General features: G+C 42.4%; 2 protein-coding genes across 3 annotated transcripts in view; one reads left to right on the top strand and one right to left on the bottom strand.

The window, feature by feature from the left end:
* Positions 1-17,805, bottom strand: part of LOC119436124 (kelch domain-containing protein 4-like) — a 50,872-nt gene extending 33,067 nt beyond the window's left edge. The window contains exons 1-6 of one of the 2 annotated variants that reach the window (XM_037702882.2): positions 17,604-17,805; positions 17,452-17,543; positions 17,291-17,369; positions 13,958-14,056; positions 9,819-10,048; positions 4,833-5,056 (exon numbers count right to left, since the gene is read on the bottom strand). In XM_037702882.2, coding sequence (XP_037558810.1) covers positions 4,833-5,056; positions 9,819-10,048; positions 13,958-14,056; positions 17,291-17,369; positions 17,452-17,543; positions 17,604-17,711 — 832 coding nt within the window. In that variant the 5' untranslated portion in view covers positions 17,712-17,805. The remainder of the gene's footprint in view (positions 1-4,832; positions 5,057-9,818; positions 10,049-13,957; positions 14,057-17,290; positions 17,370-17,451; positions 17,544-17,603) is intronic. The other variant, XM_037702884.2, reaches the window with a different exon arrangement.
* Positions 17,806-18,237: 432 nt separating this feature from the next.
* Positions 18,238-19,926, top strand: part of LOC119436123 (intraflagellar transport protein 74 homolog) — a 33,373-nt gene continuing 31,684 nt past the window's right edge. The window contains exon 1 of the mRNA XM_037702881.2: positions 18,238-18,933. Coding sequence (XP_037558809.1) covers positions 18,430-18,933 — 504 coding nt within the window. The 5' untranslated portion in view covers positions 18,238-18,429. The remainder of the gene's footprint in view (positions 18,934-19,926) is intronic.

Genomic DNA, 19,926 nt, shown 5'->3' with positions numbered 1-19,926 from the left:
TGAAGTTAGGAAATTTGCAGGCGCAAGCTGGAATCAGCTAGCGCAAGACAGGGGTAATTGGAGATCACAGGGAGAGGGCTTCATTCTGCAGTGGACATAAACAGAGGCTGATGATGATGATTGAGGCGTTTTTAACATGACACGGAAACTGAATAATAATAGTTATTCTGAACTGTTCGGTATTCTGAAGTTCGTAGTACTGAAATATTTTTACATTGAAACTATAAGCAGCCAGCAGGACATTTCTGAAAAGTTCATTAATCTGAAAAGTTCGTTAATGTGGTGTTCTTAGTAACAATGTTTTACTATAACAGTGAAGTAGAAACACTGAATGCAGCGCAACATTGGAAACGTACACCAACCGAAACTGCATGAGAAAATTCTTTCCTGAAATACTCACTGCACCATAACTGTTTCGTTGCTCACATTCTCCCAATCGTCAGGTTTATCGCACTTATTTCATTTTTTTAACCTTAAGTAAATTTTCCGTGACTTTTGTATTGCGCCACAAGGAATATAAGAATTTTTTTTCGCCCGTAGATCGTTTGTCGCCATTGCGAAAAGTGCTGAAAGCTGCAGAAACCGCTTAAGCTGGTAACCCATCACCACTCTACTCTACAGCTTTGGAGAAAATCTGCAACGCAGTGCTAGCGTATCTGGAAAGTACAAATATGGCGATGTGTCTGTCTGGTGCCAAGTCATGCGAGACCTCGTGAAAGTGATTGTATCCCTGATAGCGAGAGCTTCTACATGGTGAGGGTGAGATAGCAGACAACTACATTGACAACACACCAAATCACGGGTAGATAGACAACGAAAGCTTCGTTTTAAAGTTAGGACTAGTGTACAGCTCACCAATTTACTTACTCCAAGCTGCGCAATTGTCTAGGTGTCGTATTGATTGCCTGTCGCAATGGCACCGCGGCAGGGAGCATTCATTTTTCCACCAAGAGCATGGCTCTTAGTGGCATGTGCTTTAGTCATCAGCCGCAGTGAGTGAACTGAGAAACTACAGTACGGCCATTTGTTCGCAGGACTGCATGGGAACTAAGTTGGGGGTGCGATTACTATGAGAAAAAAAAACTAATACTGAAGAGCAAAGTTTGCCGTGCAATTATTATGCAAGTGCATGTATCGTGCAAATACAGTATATGCCTGAACACAACAAAGCTATCTATTGCAATCAGAAAAACAATTATCTTTCCTAAATGTGGTCTAGTGTTGCATGTCATCCTTGCTTTGAGCATTGTCTTTCGCTATACATATCTGTATCCATTTCCAATAAACAATCTGTTTAAATTAGCACTCACTCTGTGTCCTTCCTCTCTGCTTCTGCAGTTTTGCACTGTAAACCAACGAAAATGTCAAATCAACAAGACCAAACCTCGATTTATAAGTCTGATAATTGTATAACAATAAAAGGTCATGCCTTTTTTGCAGGAGCTAGAAAAGATATAGACAAACGAAATATGTCATTAGACAACAAATGCTTGTGTTGACAACTTCTTTTACTAGCTGTTCAATTCTCTGAGCCACTGATATGTTGCTCACTCATGTATAGTCAATGCCTTTTATCAGCGTGTCGGAAAGGAACGAAAACAAAAACCAAACACGAAAAAGAACGATATTTTTGACAGGAATGAAAACGTAACCGAAACGTTATTTATAATTTTGTTTCTGAGCGAAACCGAAATATTTTTGATCAGTTTTCGGTTCAAGGGGAACGTGGGCCATCCACAACAACCGATGTCAGGCAACATGAGAATTAGCACGTATCTCGGGCAGCGATAGTAGGAGCAATAGTCAGTCGAGTGCTCCACTAATCTAAGCCAGCCTCTCGGTGCACTAGCAGATCGGCATTGGAGCAAAACCCCCAGGGCTTGCGTGCATCGTTTCGTTTTTTACGGGTACAACGCGTTGTTACTTTTTAAAAATTTTTTTATTTCATATACCTCACAGGCTCCAGAAGGAGTAACAATTGTGGAGCAAAAACATCTTATACGGCTGCATAAATAAGAACACAACGAGAATCAAATACTAAACAAAGAACGCAAAATAAAAACAAAAAGAAAGGAAGGTAAACTAACAGTTGTTAGCTTTCCAGTATGCAGTAAATCAAACAATCTTAGCACAAATGCTTACATAAATACACAACAATGAAGTTAAGAACAACAAAACTAAAACAGACACTGATTTTTAGCGAAGTACTAGCCAAATATTGCACTGATTTTTTGTCTGAAGGTTACTGGGTCATTCATGTCAGCAATGTTATCAGGAAGACCATTCCACAGCGCAATGACACGTGGCAAAGCTGAGCAGTTGAATGCATTGATGTGTCCGAAGATGCGTTGGAAACCAAGATGATTATGCAGACGTCTAGATGTGCGAGAGGAACGAACGAGCGGTAAAGCAGATGTACATTGTGCATGATTTTGTGCAGAAGACAAAGCAACACTATATTCCTGCGTGATTCCAAAGATGAAAGTGACGACAACTTGATGTTAGTTACACTCGAAAATGGGATATAATCTCTGGCAATGAAACGTGCAGCGCGGTTTTGAATCGACTCGAGAAGGTGGATTAGATATGCCTGATGAGGTGACCATATAGAAGCTGCGAATTCGAGCTGGGGTTGCACTAATGTTCAGTAGGCTATCTTTCTGGTGAAAGAAGGAGCGCTGCGAAGGTTACGTTTAGATATCCAAGAGTGTGCGACGCTTTAGCCATTATTTTTTCAATGTGGGATGACCATGAAAGGCTCGGTGTTAAAAGGATGCCAAGGTACTTGTATGAAGATATGCGAGCAACGATACTATTGCCAAGTGAGTAACTGAAAATAGAGTAGGATTTTTTGCGAGTAAATGTCATTAGATTCCATTGTTAGTGTTCAGGGTCATTTGCCAATCCAAACACCAGTTAGTGACACATTGAAGGTCATGTTGAAGAGCGATATGATCAGCGGGGAAGCGGATTTGACGGTAGATAACGCAGTCATCTGCGAACAGTCGAACACTGGATGTAATGTTAGATGGCAAGTCATTGATATAAATCAGGAAGAGTAAGGGTCCAAGGACACTTCCCTGAGGTATGCCTGATGTTACGTTACTGAAAGGGGAAGAATACTGGTCAATGGACAGTGGACTGCTTTCAAAAAGACAAAAAGTTTCTTATCCAAGAAATTGTTAGTTCGTGAAGGTTTAAGCATGAGAGTTTAGAAATGAGGCGACAGTGAGCAACGCGATCAAATGCTTTAGAAAAGTGTATGAAGATTGAGTCAGTCTGAGCATTGTCATCCATATTTTGAAAAAGATCCGTAGTGAATTCGATTAGTTGTGTCTCACATGAAAGGCCATTTCTGAATCCATGTTGATGTTTAAAAAAGAAGTTTTTACATTCTAAGTGGTGAACGACATTAGTAAATATGATGTGTTCGAGTAACTTGCAGGGAATGCTTGTTAGGGATATGGGACGGTAATTATTCACATCGCTCTTGTCACCTGAATTGAAGATGGATTTGATTTTGCCAACTTTCCAATCATTCGGCAGCTCTCCTGTTGACAGTGACTGCTGAAATATATGACTAAGGATAAGGAAATTAAGGAAACTAAGGATAAGGATATGACTAAGGAAATACTATACACCGGAACAGCGGTCTCGCATTTCGGCGAGTACACTGAATTACGTGCTGCTTCTGAGATCATGTTCAATGCCTTGACTCAAGGCACTGAGCATGACTTCAGACTTCATAATTCATAATAGCCCGAATAGCACGAAGCAAGAACAACTTCACCGAGGACGAGACAACTAGTGCAAGCCCTCGCCGTCAGCTACATCACGCATAAACCACACGCATACCACACGCATAAACAAATAAACTGAGAGAAAAAATATTTCAGAAATACATTCAGAAACATAAATATTGAGAAATTTACTCTCAAATTAGAAAAAAAAATATTTTCATCATTACTTTGCTTCAAAAATGCTTGCATGCAAACCAAAACCGTCATGAACCCCGTTACGGATCATTTTTTTCCGGAACGGAACTTTTGCCAGTGGAACGAAACTACAACCAGAATGAAAAACATTTCGTTCCGACACCCTGCCTTTTATAACTATGGCTTCCAATATGCATTTCTCTCGCAACAGTGCAACAAAGGTCATACAAGGCAAAGAATTTGGCAAGTTGGCATGTGACAACACAAATAAGCCAGTAACACAAATATAGACATAAATGTGAAGAATCGTCCCATCTTTGCCTTTATGTCTTTTACAGCCTTTATTTGTGTGAAGAACCCTTGCAACAACTGCCAATTGAGAGTTCTAAAAATAACTCCAATTTTGCACTCTTTATTTTTTTCAGATGTGACAATGGGTTAAAAGGCCTACATTACAATGCATTTTACTATCATGGCTACTTCTCCTTTGCTGCAGGCAGCTGTTATGAATAGTTTTTATCTGCATGCTGGGGAAAACATCTAAACAGCTGAAAGAAAGGTGGTCTGGTTTACTGCTGAGGCTGTGTTGTGGTGCAAGACTGCAAACAGAAGAGGAATGGACCAGCAGACACCACATACTGCTTTCTATATGCATACACTAGTCCCATATACAAACTATATTGCCCGATGCGAACTCACTATTCCAACTATGCTTTTGTCTGCCACAAAAACACAGCTGTCACGATCACGCTTAAGTGAACCAATTTTGACACACACACTTGCTGGCAAATGCATTTGGCAATGAGCATCATCCAACATCTCACCCGGTAGGCTGCAAATATGGCAAACACTTGAGGAATCACTAAATCTGCCAATATGAAGGGCTTGAACACTCACTGTCAGTCTGGAGAAGGAACATGTCTGTGTGAGCCTTTCCCTCATCCAAGTCCTTCTTGACTTTTTCACGTGAATAACCACCATAAAGAAGAACTTTTCCTTCAGCCACTGGCAACAGCTGGCAGCCCGAACGCGGTGAAGGCCCAGAGTTGCTGCACTCCACTTTGGTCCATGCTCGCAGATCCAAGTTGAACAGGTACACATCGTTGAAGTAACGGTAGTCCCTGCCAACAAGAGCAATAAGTGGGGGCCACCTGCCAACTAACACACAGCTTGCAAAGCAACTGCGGCAGCTTTTCTAAAAAAAAAGCACATCAACAAAAATGAAGTGTCCCTTCAGTATAATGAAGTACAGCAGTGGTTCTCAAATGGGGGCCAGCGGAACCCACGCCCACAAAAAGGGTGTGTGTGAATATTACAGCAAAGCTGTTTATGGCTAAGCTTCGGTGCATTTTTGTTCTGCATGTGCAAAAACTCAAGGTAACGAATTTGATGAAAATCGTTTCATTCTATTCAAAAGCTCATATGCCTCATCACTTGGATATCCACTTTGAGTAGATTAGTTATCAATAGGCACAGTTTTTAAGATCAGTAGACTCCCAGGTAGATAAAGGTTTCTCAAAGATTTGCCGCTGTGCGACCCGCGTCGGCCATGCCTACATTTGCACCACCCTCTCTTTGTCGGCGTTCCAAGTGCTTGCGTATCTAGTTTCCTTTCTTTCCGCTCTCCTATGGCGGCGGTGCCGTCAAAACACCACGCGTGTCTAGTTTCCTTCAGCTCCTTGGGGCAGCAGTCCTGTCGTCCACACGAATGTATATAAAAAACCAGAAAGACAAGTTGCCGCTCTTCATTTTGAATTTCACTTCTCTTCTGTCGTCGTAATGGGGAGGCCGCGTATAGTCCGGCCTCCCGAGGGGCAACGTGCCTATGAAGAGCGACAGCAGGAATGAGACGAGAATGCAATCATCGCTGGCGGCCATCACGACGATGGTCATCTTGCATGGCGTCCCGCATGCGCTTTGCTGGCCATCCACCTTCACAGAAAAGAATGGCTCATGATTTTTTTCTAAAAGTTTGAATATTATCGAATATTAAATTTTAATATTTGAATTCTATTCGAACAATAGATATGAATATTCGGTTGGATACGATTATTCGAATCAAATCGAATATATTGCTGGCTGTGCGGGAGCAAACATGGTTCTTAGCATTTGTTTCTATCTAATCTAATAATACTATGCTGAATTTTGTGATAATTTCGCGCTGAGCCTATAAAGCACACTTAGCTACTAAATGTCTAAACTTTGCGGGAAAGCCAGCCTCTCAGTTGCAAGGCACACGGGTTTGCGGTCAGTGAGGGTGCACACTTTTTTTTTCTGTCTTCTGCAGCGCCACCCCCAATTCTGAGCTTATTGTTTGACAGCAAGTGCAATGAGTGATGACTGGCACAGGCTCAAGTGCCTCCGAGATTAAGGACATTTCATGCGGCATAATAAGGCACAGGTTGGCAAGGTCAGCTAGTAGGAATTTCCAAGTTAACATGAGCCAAATGCAAAATGTTTTAGTATAATGGCTTACTAGTCTAGTTTTGTAACATTGACAATGTAATTGCAATGTTACAACATACCAAATGAACCAAACTTGCTAATAAGTGCATGTGCATATCATTATTCGATATTCGATTCGTATTTGAAAACTTCCGATATTCGCACACTCCTAAAAAAAGAAAAAAAAAACTAAAAATTGCGCGTTTCTTGGAGGCCAGTTTAGCCTTGACTCATTCCCTGTTCCAGGAACTGCGGTAGCAATCCGCACAAGATAATAAAAAAATAAAACACTCAACAAAGTTCAGTGCCAATTTTGTTCGGCAAAACGAAAATAAACCTCTGACTCCCCCCCCCCCCTGCCCCGTCGCTGTAGGGGGTCCCCCATCACTTGCACCGGTCCACAAGGGGTCCCCAGCACATCCATGGCTGAGAACCACTGAAGTACAGGATGCTATGTAATAGATACAACTTCCATAATAAATGTCCACTGCAAGCAGACCAAACCTATAAATCATACTTTGCTAGATCTCTAGCAAGGCTTGTATTTTTACTTAATAACTGGTCATTTCCAGGTTTGGTAAAGGCTTGTCGTTAAGCTAAAGTGTAGACCACTTATAACATAAGTCCCCGGAGTCGCGAATATCCGCACTATAAGCGGTACCACACTATAACCAAACCAACAATTTTCAAGGCCCGCACATACGCAAAACATGTGCACCAAGCCGCCACGTGTATGCGACAGTTGAGGAATGCGGCTAGAACGTTTGCATTCAATTTACAGTCGAATCACGTTAATTAGAACACGCTGTGGTCCCGTCAAAGTGAAGTGTATTCCAATGGGCAAAAACGCCTGGTAATTCGAATGCGAAACATTTGTGACGGTTAATTCAAACATACCACACACCGACAATGCTCTCGGCAGCACGCCAAATCACGCGGCGATGCCTCCGACCGGCATTGCTCCGGCACCGCCATAGAGTAAAAGCTTAGGAGAGACCCCTCAATGTCGCACACGGGAAAAAAAAAAAAAAAAAAAAGAAAAAGAAAATGCGGCAGAGATTTCACCCTCTCTCACATGGCAAGGTCGCCGATTCTGCGTTGCGCCGAAACATGCGTGTACGTGCCGACGTCTCAGCCACGCGCTACCGTAGCCACGCGTAGAAAATGGCAGTGAACGCTTCTCATTTATGCTTCCTCTATTTTCTAGTAATGTGTTGACCTTGCACGCTGCGGCGCAGAGGGAAGCAGTGGCGCTGTCCCAGTCCCACCAACGAAACTGCCCCACGCTGGCAAACGCCCGCTTCCCGATAAAAGCACAAAACAATACTTCAGGGAGCTGAAAAGACCGTATTATATCCGGTCCTGCACTATAAGCGGTTACGTTATAAGTGGTCTATACTGTAGTTAGTTTTGAATCAAGGTGTGTCTCTCAGTGAAAAAAACATCAGACAAGTTTGACAACAGTGCAACTGTGTGCATTGCCATCTTGTCAAACTTCCCTTCATTTAGCAGCGGTTCACAGGGTGTCGAAGTGGAACTCGCTTCCGTTCGGTTCAGGTTACAGTTCATACATTATGGTCTGGTTTGGGTTCAGGTCTAGAATTAAATAATTAAAATGGCTTAAACTGGTTCATTACGATTCATAACAGTTCAACAAAAATGTATTTAAAGTTCTTGTCAACCACTTTTCTAATGCACATGGCGATGTTTAACCTGTTCACAGCAACGTGGATAACATCCATCATTCCTAGTCTGCAGCTGTACCAGGCTTAGATGCAGTGCACAAGCGACATCTTTGCTAGAAATCAACAAAGACGAGACATCATAGTAGACAAAGTAGTACACGCGTAGCATGTACATCTCGATACTTTTGCATGGGATTTCCAAGGGGATGTAACCGAGTATGATATATCGAGGACCGATTGTATATAGATAAAAGAGTTTCTGGCAAATGTATAGGTATTTCAAGAAATCATTGTTGAAAAACACAACAAATTAATTTCTGATGTTTTAGCAGGGGACTGCCCTTTATATAATGAATTTTGGATGAAGGATGGTTTCCACCCAAAATGTAAAAAATAAATTTGTTATGTTCTTCAATGTGGATTCCAAAGTTGTCTATATATATCTATAAATATACTCAACGAGAAAACAATGAACGCCAAACCCAGAGAAAGAGCCGAAAAAAGCTTCGCCTTAAACAGTTTTGAGAAAATCTAACATTCGAGTGACACTTGAGCGCAATGCTTGACATGGTTTTATTCTTAAAGGAGTGGCTATATTTGCAGTAACTGGAAAGTCAGGTGTTGCACGTCGCATTTCATTGTGGACTAGTCATAATACAATTGCATTTTGCGCGATTTTGTGCGGTGCATGCGCACATGCGCTCCTCCAGTGTGTGCAGCTTGTGATGATAATGAAATTAATTTCTAAAAGTGCATGTGGGTAGGACAGCAGTAGAATTTATCCCCAAGTGATAACATGCTTAAGAAGCACTCGGGCAATGGTGCACTCTATCTGTTAACATTTACAGTTGTAACTGATTAAGGGCCGGCCTTTGTCGTGGAAGTTAGCCTATGCTGATGGGAATGTTGCAAGAAGACAGTGTCAGATGGTTCCACCTAGAGATAGTAAGCGAAGGAGCAAGAAGCGCGGTAAAGTGTTACAAACAGGGTAATGAACTTGTTGGCATGGGTTGATGTTGAAAATTCAGCATGGCTCATGGACAAAGACGACTGCATCTTTCAAGACAGAAGACTTAAATCTGTAAGTTGGGCTAATTTTCAACATGAAGAGGGCTAATTGTCAACATGGAGAGTGCTACAAATTTGACGGCGGCAGCAAATAATGCCCCGCGTTTTTAGTCAATCTTTCAATATCTTATTTACTCATGACCACTTGTGTTGTGAGCTTGCGTACCTCTTGCCACCACTAAAATGTGAAAGTGTGAGCACATACAATTCCCAGCTGTACTCGAGGAAAGAAGCAGAGTGTTTAGCCAACGTATATTCACCTACACGCTACCCTGAAGGAATTGGGACAAATAGAAAAAAAGAAAAGCACTTGAAGGTGGGGAGAAGAATAAAAAAAAATATTTGAAAAATATGTGCTAACCCTAGGTGTACTACGGTCAGATTCTTTTTGAAATGGTTGGGTGGACAGTGAGTAAGGAATAGAGCATCGTAACTAACCAGTAAAGCGGATATATATTACAATTTACGTATCATCAAGGACCTCGGCTAACCCCACATTTCTTTCGCATTGCTCTTCGACATTTCTTCAAAAAAAAAGTAGCATGCTTTGCAGCACAAAGCCTTTTGATAGTTTCGCAATGGCCAATGGAATATCACACCACTGAAGCAAAACCCTGTACGCATTCCCTACTACCTGACCATTTTTGCTTTTCAGCATAAAATATTAACAATGCACATAACTGACCTGATGCTCTCATGAAAGCCACCAAAAAGCAGTAACTGACGACCCACTTGCACCATGCGATGACCACTGCGTGCGCTGGGCCCTCTTGGAGCATTCACCTGCTCCCAGCTCCGGCTTGCAATATGGTAGACCCACAGGTCCTTGTAGTGGTAAAACTGGGACTTCGTTGGGCTGGCGAACTCGCCCCCAAAGATCCACATTTGGCCCCCTCCTTGAGGCACCATCACAGCCTGAATGTAGTGAACGCAGACAGTAACTTCAGACAAACATTAAGTTTTCCCAAGTAATCTATAGATATATAGAGTTGTTTCCTCTCTAGTATGTTGTCTGAAAGCCAGCAAAGCACAAGAAAATGAGGTGTTTCTGAGGCATAGCATCTCAGTACACAATCTGCCATATGAGACATGAACATGTAGGGGCACAGCAGAGAATGTGTCCCTCGTTATCTGAGATGAATGTGCCCTTGCCTTTTTTTTGGCTTTTTTTGGCTGTATACATGTGGTTGTCGCCTAATGGTTAGAGGATCGGGTTGCTGTGCTGGGGGACTGAGGTTCAATCCCACCATCAGGCATGTAATTAAATTTTTTTTTTTAAGTGTAAGCAACTCAGCAATACAGGAGCATCCAGCCATGGTAAGGATAGTCCAAGAGGGTTCACAAAGAAAGCTTTGCTTTAATAGTGTACAATCACCATATTGCCCTGCACCATATTGCACAGAGATAAATGAACAGGTTGAAGGCATCTGAATCTGAGCCAGTTGGTATGCCGTCATGATAAACTGTCAGGTGCATTGCCAAACAAAGAGGAATCATCAGAGATACAGTATTAAGTAATTTACTTTGATGCACATCAATCTCAAGGTGGGGGAATGTGCATGCTAGAGCAGCAGCAGCAGCAAGAAAGTATTTCTCAAACTATGAAGTTTATGAAGCAGGCAACTGTCTCCTAGCAAAACGCTGCATTGGGTCTCCCAGCAGTATGATTCTGCATAAAAACACCAATTCTGCTGAATAGCAGTGACAGTTCCACAGTAGGGTGAACAAAGCTTTTTAAGATCACAATCTGAGCTGAGCTGTCTTTCCATGTGAAGCAAAGCTTTCATGAAGTGGTTATTTAAACCCTTAAGTGTTTTGAACGAGCTCAGCTCGTCAACGTGATCCTGGTTAATCTTGCTTTGAACGAGCTCAGCTCGTCAACGTGATCCTGGTTAACCTTGCTTTGAACGAGCTCAGCTCGTCAATGGTTATGATCCTGTTTTCAAAGCGATTTGAACGAACTCAGCCCATCCACTTCATTTTTCTTCGACTACATAGACGGCTGCAGTGCCAGTGTTTCGAAATCAGTGGTGATTTTACTCTTTTTTGTTTTACTACATAGATGTCAGTCTTCGTGTTCTACAACATAGATGGCAGCCATTTCGTCAACGCTGGACGGGCATGTTTATTGCAATCTCTATTGTCTACTACCTAAAGGCAGCACTTCGTAGGCACTCAAAGACCACTTTTTTTGGAATCGAGCGCTTCTTACGCCTATTGCCAGATTTGGAACAACGGCGTCTGTACCGTTTGCAGTAATGACAAGTACATGTACAGTGTAGACCGCTTATAACGCAAGTCGCCGGAGTCGCGAATATCTGCACTATAAGCGGTACCGCACTAAACCCAAAACAACGATTTTCAAGCCCTGCACGTATGCAAGCATGTAGACACGCTTTGTACCATCGCGCGCACATCGCGATTATGTTTTCGCCAGTGAGCTGGCGAAAACATAATCGCGATGTAGCCGGTGCTCTTTAAGTTCGACAGCTTTGCACAGAGTCAAAACGAAACAATAGTTTGCCGCAACCGCTGCAGAAAAAACCGAGACCACTATAGACGCGATTATGAATGGCGACTTTGCGGTGCTGAAGGCACGCCGCCGACGCACGCACCAAGCCTGGACGAATTAACTACCATTCGCTGAAACTGGCGGTCGAAATCGCGGTACTATCTATGCGATCATCGATGGCGACTACGCAGTTTTTTAGGCATGCGGCCGGCGCACGTACTGTGTAAAAACGAAACTACTATTCGCTGCAACCACTGCGGAGAAAACCGCGGCCGCTATCGACGCGATCGTGGATGACGACTACGCAGTTACGAAAGCTCGCGGCCAACACGGTGTTATGTGCAGCGGTAAACGCAAGAATACAGGCTTTAAAGACACAAATAGGCTCGAAGCGTTCCGGCGTTGCTGTCATTCACGTACGTTTTCAACTGATGGCTGTGGAGATGCGGACTCCGCCTCTTCGTTTCGGTTGGGCGCTAGCGCCGTTCTTGCTCTTTTGCGTCGCACATTTGAGGCGCTCCTCCAGCTCCGAAAGTAGTCCGAATTAACCTATGTGCGGCCAAATAAGTCCGAATTAACGAGAGTTTTAATGCATTGAATAATGCACACGCCGGCCGAGAGCACGCACCTTATTGAGAAGCATGCTCGCTGCCGGCCTTGTCAGCGAGATTTTCCTGCGGAAGCCGCATTATAACCGGTATTTCGTCTCACGCGGCTGCACTGTAAGCGGTATGCGTATACGTGGAGTTCTATGGGAGGGTAAATGGGAGTCTGAAAAGACCGTACTATATCCGGTCCTGCACTATAAACGGTTACGTTATATGTGGTCTACACTGTATATGGCATAATGATGAGGTAAAATGGTTTTCCCACTTAAAACATGAAGCAAATTGGTTGAAAAAGCTTTAGAAGGGTTTACGATGGAGTGAAATTTGAACATAAGCCTTAAAAAAAAAAGCAAAATAAAGTCACTTTTGGTCAAAATAATGAAACATTTAAGGCGTTAAGTGCTATAAAACTAAATGTGATACATATAATTGTTATTTTCATCTTATGCAACATGTAACCTCATGCAATGTGTATGTCTGCGCACCGCACAGGTCACAACTTTATTTTCATGCAATGTTTATGCACTACACACAAGATGTGCTGAAATGCAAACAGCAGTTCATGTGGATGTGCATGTTCCTGTTGATGCAGCAATGTTGTGAGGGCAAAGGCAATGTTTGATGTTTGTCGAGAGAAGAATGGTGAGGAGAGGTGTACGCAAAGAGAAGTACAACACATATGTAAACAGAGGGAGATTTTTATTTACAGAAAGGCAGAGAGGTCGGCCTGAGCTTTAGCTTGCCCTGGCCAGCTACTCTACACTAGGGAAGATGGGGAGAAAAAGGACTGATGAATGATGATGATGATAGGAGGAGGAGGTGCTTATATACAAGTCCACAACATTGTGGCATTTCTAATGCCATGCATCTAGCCCAGTGGCTTGTAGAAAGGCTATAGCTGCACTAGTAATCAAGGCTGCGTTGCTTGCATGAGGCCAAGGACCCGAAAGAAACTTATCTAATAGTGGCCTCTTATCGACATGTGCGATGGAAGAGACCAGTTTGTCATTCTTGCGCGTACGCGGGACAAATGCTAAATATGTGAGCAAATGTTTCTGGCACCTGACAGTGTTTACAATTTGGGCTCATGTCACTGCAACCTATGAGGTGCCTATAACGCCTTGTAAGTGCAACACCAAGGTGAATCCATACTTGTCTGGCTTCTTTTGAGCTTGTGAGGCATACAAAATTTCATATGTAAATACATTTAACACTTCCATACCCTTTGTGTCGCATACTCATTCAGGGGGATTGGTCAATAATGGGGATACCCAGTGGCCCAAGAATGGGGTAGGCCAAATATAAGAAATTCAAAGAAGCCATTGCCATTGCAAATCATGTGCTCCACCATTAGGGGCTCTGTGCTTTAGAGATGCCTAAAAGCCAACATTATACATACCGGTTTTATGCCTTGATTTATTGTTTGATTATGCAGAATAGAGGCGCACCCTCTAGCACTACTTTGTTGGTCAAAATTTCGTACTACATAAGCCAGAACATCCTGCAGTACATACCCAGTAGTACAAAATGGGGTAAGCCAAATATAATATAATAAATTCAAAGAAGCAACTGCAAATCATGTACTATCCCCCCCCCCCCACCCCCCTTGATCACACTAGTGCATACAACAAAATGAGCTAGTACTAGAGTCTCTGAAATTACATTATAATTAGGTTTTAAATAAGGTTGGTACAATAGACTTACCTGGTGAGCACATCGTGGAGGTGGCAAGTTAGGGCACTTTACAAGAAGCCAGTTGTTCTTCTTGATGTTGTACAAAAAGAGGTCATTGTACATAAATGTCTGAAAATAAAAGAAAAAAAAATAATGCAAAGGGATTGCTTAGCCATGCCCTATTAACCAAGTGCTGCACTAACTTTGTTTGGCTTTAAGTTTGCTACATTCAGGTGGAGGATTTACGTTGACCATGACTTCATTTTTCTAGACAGTTTAATACACAGGGCACGCATAGATGTCTCAGATGGATGCTGCAGCACCTATCTAAATTAAATGTTACATGCAAGGGAGAAAAACTAATTCTGTCAGCTGATGGAACCAAATTATCTGTTCTATATTTAATAAAATTGCTGAATTTCACAAAATGCAAATAGATTGATATGTTGACAACACCATAGCATAGTCCCATAGAACATGGGCAAATCTAATAAAGTCGAGTCCACAGATGACGTTCCCATTTAAAGTGAAATTTCAGCTACTACAAAAAGTATGTGAACAGACAAAAAGTTTTATAAGGACACTACGAGCAAGCCATCTCCTTATACCAACCCAGTGCCAGGCTCAGTTCGATTACAATGAACAAAATCAACCATAGGTGCACGGCGCATGCCACACAGTGCAGCCAATCAGTACAGCACCTCGCTGTTATCTTTAGCTTTTTCTTTCCTTTCTGGCTCGCGGATGTGCTACTGCTGTGATTGCTTCACATAGGCCATTGCAGCTGTGCGGCATATCGCCTTGGGTGATCTTTGCGAAGAATACAGGTTGTCGTTTGGCTATTATAAAGGAGAAAGGGAAGATAAAGGCTACAATAAGCAAATACAGCAGCTGCAAAGCTTGGAAGCGACAATGTCAGGTCACATTAACATATCGCGCTCAGGTGTCGTGTGTTGTTTTTCTCGTCAAGTCCTGTCACTTCGTCGCTTTGCGCAAAAGTGTTAATCACATTAACACATTCTATGCGGCGTGGGTCCTCAATGGGTCACAGCAGTTATTCCCACTGTGGGTCACAATGCATCAGAGCAATTTGACAAGTCACCCACCGGTGAGTCATCCCGCATAGGAATAGGAATCTAACACATTCACTGCTGCCGCAGTGAATGTGTTAGATATGTTGAAATGTCCTCTTTAAATGGTTTGTGAGCACCAGGATATTGAACGTTGCCATCACCGAACCGGTAGTGCTTGCCAAGGATTTGCCTTTGTCCACGAAGCATGCAGGAATAAGCTGCTTTTAAGGAAAGCTAGCATGTTCTTCTTCTCAGAAGATATCTACGAAGACATAGTACAGAATGTCAGTTCAACCTTGTGGACACAGGCTGTCAATGGAAGCTTTGTCAACTGTGGGAAAAAACAGGAAGACTGTTGTAGCTGACAATGAGGTAGATGTCTCAGAGAACATCTTCGACGGAGCAACTTTGGCGCTTTGCGGCAACTTAAAGGTGTGGAGGCCTCCAGTGACGAGGATGAGATGGAAACCACCTAGCCCCCAAATGCGCCTCCGGTGATCTCAATATTGATTGCCTTAATCATCATAGCCTCACTCAAGCATCTTGTATTTGCCAGGGACTTGACCTACATTCTTGTTGACAGATTGACAAACTTCTATAAAGCCATTATCAATTCAACACTATAACTTAAACCAAGGTTACTTAAACCGACCTCAATCACCGATTCATACCATTAAGACTAGTGTGCATCTTTTTTTGGGGTATAAAGTGCCTCCTGCACCTTGTTAAACTTTTCATCAATATTTCTGAGGGCAAGTTCAATTATTAAAAACTTGATATAGCAAACACATTTTGTGCAACTAAAGTGTTCGTTGTACCCGGACTCGACCGTAACTGGCACAAACGATGACCTGAATGGAGCTCCACGAAAGCGGTGGAAGGCAGAGGGCATAGAGACCAAAGAGCACTTCCCCCACTTGTGAGTCTGTTTTTCAACCCAGCACTCTTTATTTTCCAGGCATGAGTGGCGCCCAGCAAAGAAGCCAATGAGAATGGAGAATGATGAGTATATACAGATGAGGAAGATGAAGTGCATATAAGTGCACACAATATTAGCAGTTAGAAAGTATTTATCTGCTTTTCCTGATTCATTCAATCTGACAAGTATTGGCCATGCTGTCAGAACTGCCGCTACAGCTGCCTGTTTTTTTTTTTTTTTGCACAAGTCCCACTAATAAAGTTTCCATTTTTGAAGATTGCCCTCGCCTGACTGACTGCCTGCGCCAATGACTTCTTCGACGACAATGAGATGTTGTACAGATGACGTTTTAACCATGTCCAGTTTTGTGATTTCCGGCAATTTTTATTCTAAATAATCTGAAACACGAGATGAATCCATTGGCACAAATTGGCCCCAAGTTGTAGATGCCGCCAACTTAAGCCATATTAGCATAACAGTTAGTGAATGCAAGAATTAATGCTTCACATATTTAATATATTTGAAGTCTCCTCTTAGAAGGGAGTTTGATAAATAGCGTACCCAAGCAATTTTACGTACGCAACGGCCCAAATTCCATTGTAGGCCCTTTGTGTTCTTTTGTACTCTCTTTGCCTTCTTTTGTAAGCCCGGCAGCCCGGCAACTTTGGGTGCAAAAAATCTAAAACTACCTAGTTACTGAAACGAAGCACTGCAAATTCCTTTAGGCAATGCGACCATGTGTTGTGATATGACTGTTGATAAACATAGCACCTTATGTGCTCCCAGAACAGCCAGACCCATTATGCAGTTAGTCATCATTTTATCTCAATGACATCATCTGAAATTCTTGCTGCTTGAATAATACAACATCCCAAGGCTAATTCTGACCATCTGGAGTTATTTAATGGGCATCCCCAAAGCTTGGTACACAAACATTTTTGCATTCTACCCCACCAGAATGAGGCCGGCAGTCGAACCCGCGAATCGTGCTCAGTATATTTAACAGAACACCTTCACTCACATAGGCCAAGTTAAAAACCTGTATATGTGACCAATATAGCCATAACGTTTACCTCAAGGCTGCAAGAAGCTCCTGGACAAGTCAGCTGTTCTTTATTCTCTGCTAGATAAACTCATTTTTAAAGTGAATGTGCTAGGGAATTGTGACTCATCTCTCTTGTCTAGTTATCTACTGAATAACATTTAATGTCAAGACGAGCTTTGCTCTTTACAAACTCGTACGGTGCTTATGTGATGCTAATTTTTTTCTAGATGTAGGGTTTTTAGTGAACAACTTCCGAACATTTGACCCATTAGAGGCTTCATGTGTTTTACGATTTAATTGCGGCTGTCCAAATAAAAGTGCCATACCTTTTGCCCATTGAAGTATTCTCCACCGAAAAGTAAAAGCTGGTCTTTTTCAGGATGCACACACAGTGTAGCGCCGCTCCTGCAGCGAAACGAAAAACAAACGCGTGAACGACAGCTCTTGAACACAGTGGACCGTATAATGAACATGGCCAATTCAGTACCTACAAGACGGAGGCCCCACGAGCTCCTCAGTAACCGCTAGTCTTTTGCGATCTTCTTCAACAAACTGTGCGATGAGCTTTTCGATGTCATCCTGAAATTGGGAAAAAGAGTTTTGTACGTGATGTGCTACCGCTCAGCTGAAAATAAATACCTCGCCCTTCGCGGCCAATTCCTTCTTCAATTTCTGTGTTGCCTTTCTTTCTGTCTTTGCGATAGTTTTTTCCGCGCCCTTACCTTTCTTCTTGTCCTTTTTCCCCATATTTCACAAGTGTCCGTTACCTCCACGACAGACGCACGCAGACCACATGTGCAGCTCGCGATATTCTATAACCTACCTTAAACCCCTCAAAACCCTTCCGCGGTACGCCGCTTGCGCCGCTCCGGTTCTGTGGTGCCGGAATGCCAGCATCACGACCCGGCGCAATAGGTGGAGTTTAATCGAACAAGCTCAAAACTTTGAATCATCAATACAACTAAAACAAGTGCTAATTGCAGTGTCAATTTTATATGAGCAGCTACTATAACAAGAACATATAAGAATTATTTTCTTGCGTGAAATAAGATGGATAGCGGTAGTGTTTACCGTCTTACAAAACGACCCAAAAAACTTTATGAACGTCGAGACCAGGCCCGTAATATACGGCTGGGTTCGTTGGTTTTGGCTGCAACTAAACATTTTTTTGAACTCTGTAGTAAGAGAGTATGGTCAGTATGGTAATAATAGTACACTCTAGTAATAGTCATCACCACACCTCACACTAGAGTGTACTAGAATATCTACCTCACACACACCATCGTCATTCCGCAGTTACCATGGCAACTGTTTGTAAACTCGAACTGCCATGAGTGCGCGAACATTTCGCGAAGCACCTTCAAAAGAGCGCTTTCTGCGATTCCTGCAGCGTTTGTGAAATATTCTACACATCTATTTTCACGTCACTCGATCCATACTGCTCGAGCTCCGTCCGAATTTCAGGATGATGGATTCTAGACCAACAACGTCGTCCTCCAACAGACCTCAGTCTCCAAACATGCGGTCATTCACGGCAGCCACGCAACGCAGCGGGCTTCTCGGTGCAGTTAGTCGCCTGAGCGGGCGACCCAGTACGCGTACAGGTCCTCCTACGGCGATGCTTTCGCAGATGAACATTCCGGAGCGGCCTATGACCCAGCATGGCCTTGTGGCGCCGAAGACTGCTTTAAAATCTTCACAGCGGCAGGTTCAAGACAAAAGTTACTTTGTCGGCTTGCTGAGAGCAAAAATGACAGAATTGATTGCGGAGACTAATCGTTTGCAACGCGAAAATGAATCACTTGCGCAAGAGCAAGCTACTTATTCGTCGTACGAAAAGAAAGCTGAAGCTTTGAGTGCCGAGCTTAAAGAGCTGCAAGGCGAAATGGCCGACTACAACTTGCTGGTCGACAAGTTGAACACGGATGCAGACATGGAAGATGTTAAGGAAGAGTACAGAGAACTTAAGGTAATGAGAACATTTTTTTTTTCTTCTTTTAGGTGGCAAAACAATTAGGTTTCTGAAATCCACTCACTTATTCTTATTCTTTAGTTCTCGCATGTAAGCGGCATCCCTTCTTTTGGGTGAACTGTTTAATTGAACATATTTTATGAATACCAAATAAAACACACAAAGTGTGTAACTGATGCACATAAAAACCACACGTATGCTAATAACATTTGTTGTATGTCGAACTTTCTCGCATGCTAAAATCATTCTAGCTTTCTGGTGGTTCCTAATAATAATAAAAAAAATGGCGGTGGGTGCATCGTGAGATTTGGCGGAACAAAAAGAAAAAAATCAGACGCAAACAGGGGCACTTGTTCTGTTAGTGCGATTTCTTGTTTGGTTTGGTTTGGTTTTCCTTTTATGGATGGCACATGCCCTTGCCCAAGATTTCGATGGTATTAGGAAAATGCAGTTACTACTAAAATAGGTAAAATTGTCAAAGAAATGAATAAACAATAATGTATGAAGAACTTAAGAAAATCTCCCTGAAACAACTATAAATTCCTCCAAGGCTGAGCAAACATTCCCGTGGTAGTTACAAAGAGAGGAGGCTCCTAGAAAAAGAATATTCAGAATGGAAAAATCTAAACCTTGATTCTAAAATGTTATTCCTTTTAAAGAAAAATGGCGGCAGAATATTAAAAAAAAATGGTCTATTGTCTCATCTCCACAGATTGGGCATAGAGGGGAGGGCTCCAGACCATTCCTGTGACGATAAATGGTATTCGACAATGCAATCGGGTAAAAATTACTTCAGTTTTTCTTGTGTCCTGACTTCTTTTTCTTCAACAAATCTCAAGATGAACACATACCGAGTGGATGCAGTCAAGGTGCCAACATATTTAAAGATCAGTGGGCATATTGCAACTTTTAAGTTTCAGACTACTGTTACAGTGGCTAGAATAAGTACTACTGTTATCTATGTAGAAAACAAAGATTTATAAATATAAA

This window comes from Dermacentor silvarum, chromosome 1 (assembly GCF_013339745.2).
Source record: "Dermacentor silvarum isolate Dsil-2018 chromosome 1, BIME_Dsil_1.4, whole genome shotgun sequence".
NCBI lineage: Eukaryota > Metazoa > Arthropoda > Arachnida > Ixodida > Ixodidae > Dermacentor > Dermacentor silvarum.
The sequence above is the reverse complement of the archived record's forward strand: the minus strand, read 5'-3'. Positions and strand labels throughout refer to the sequence as shown.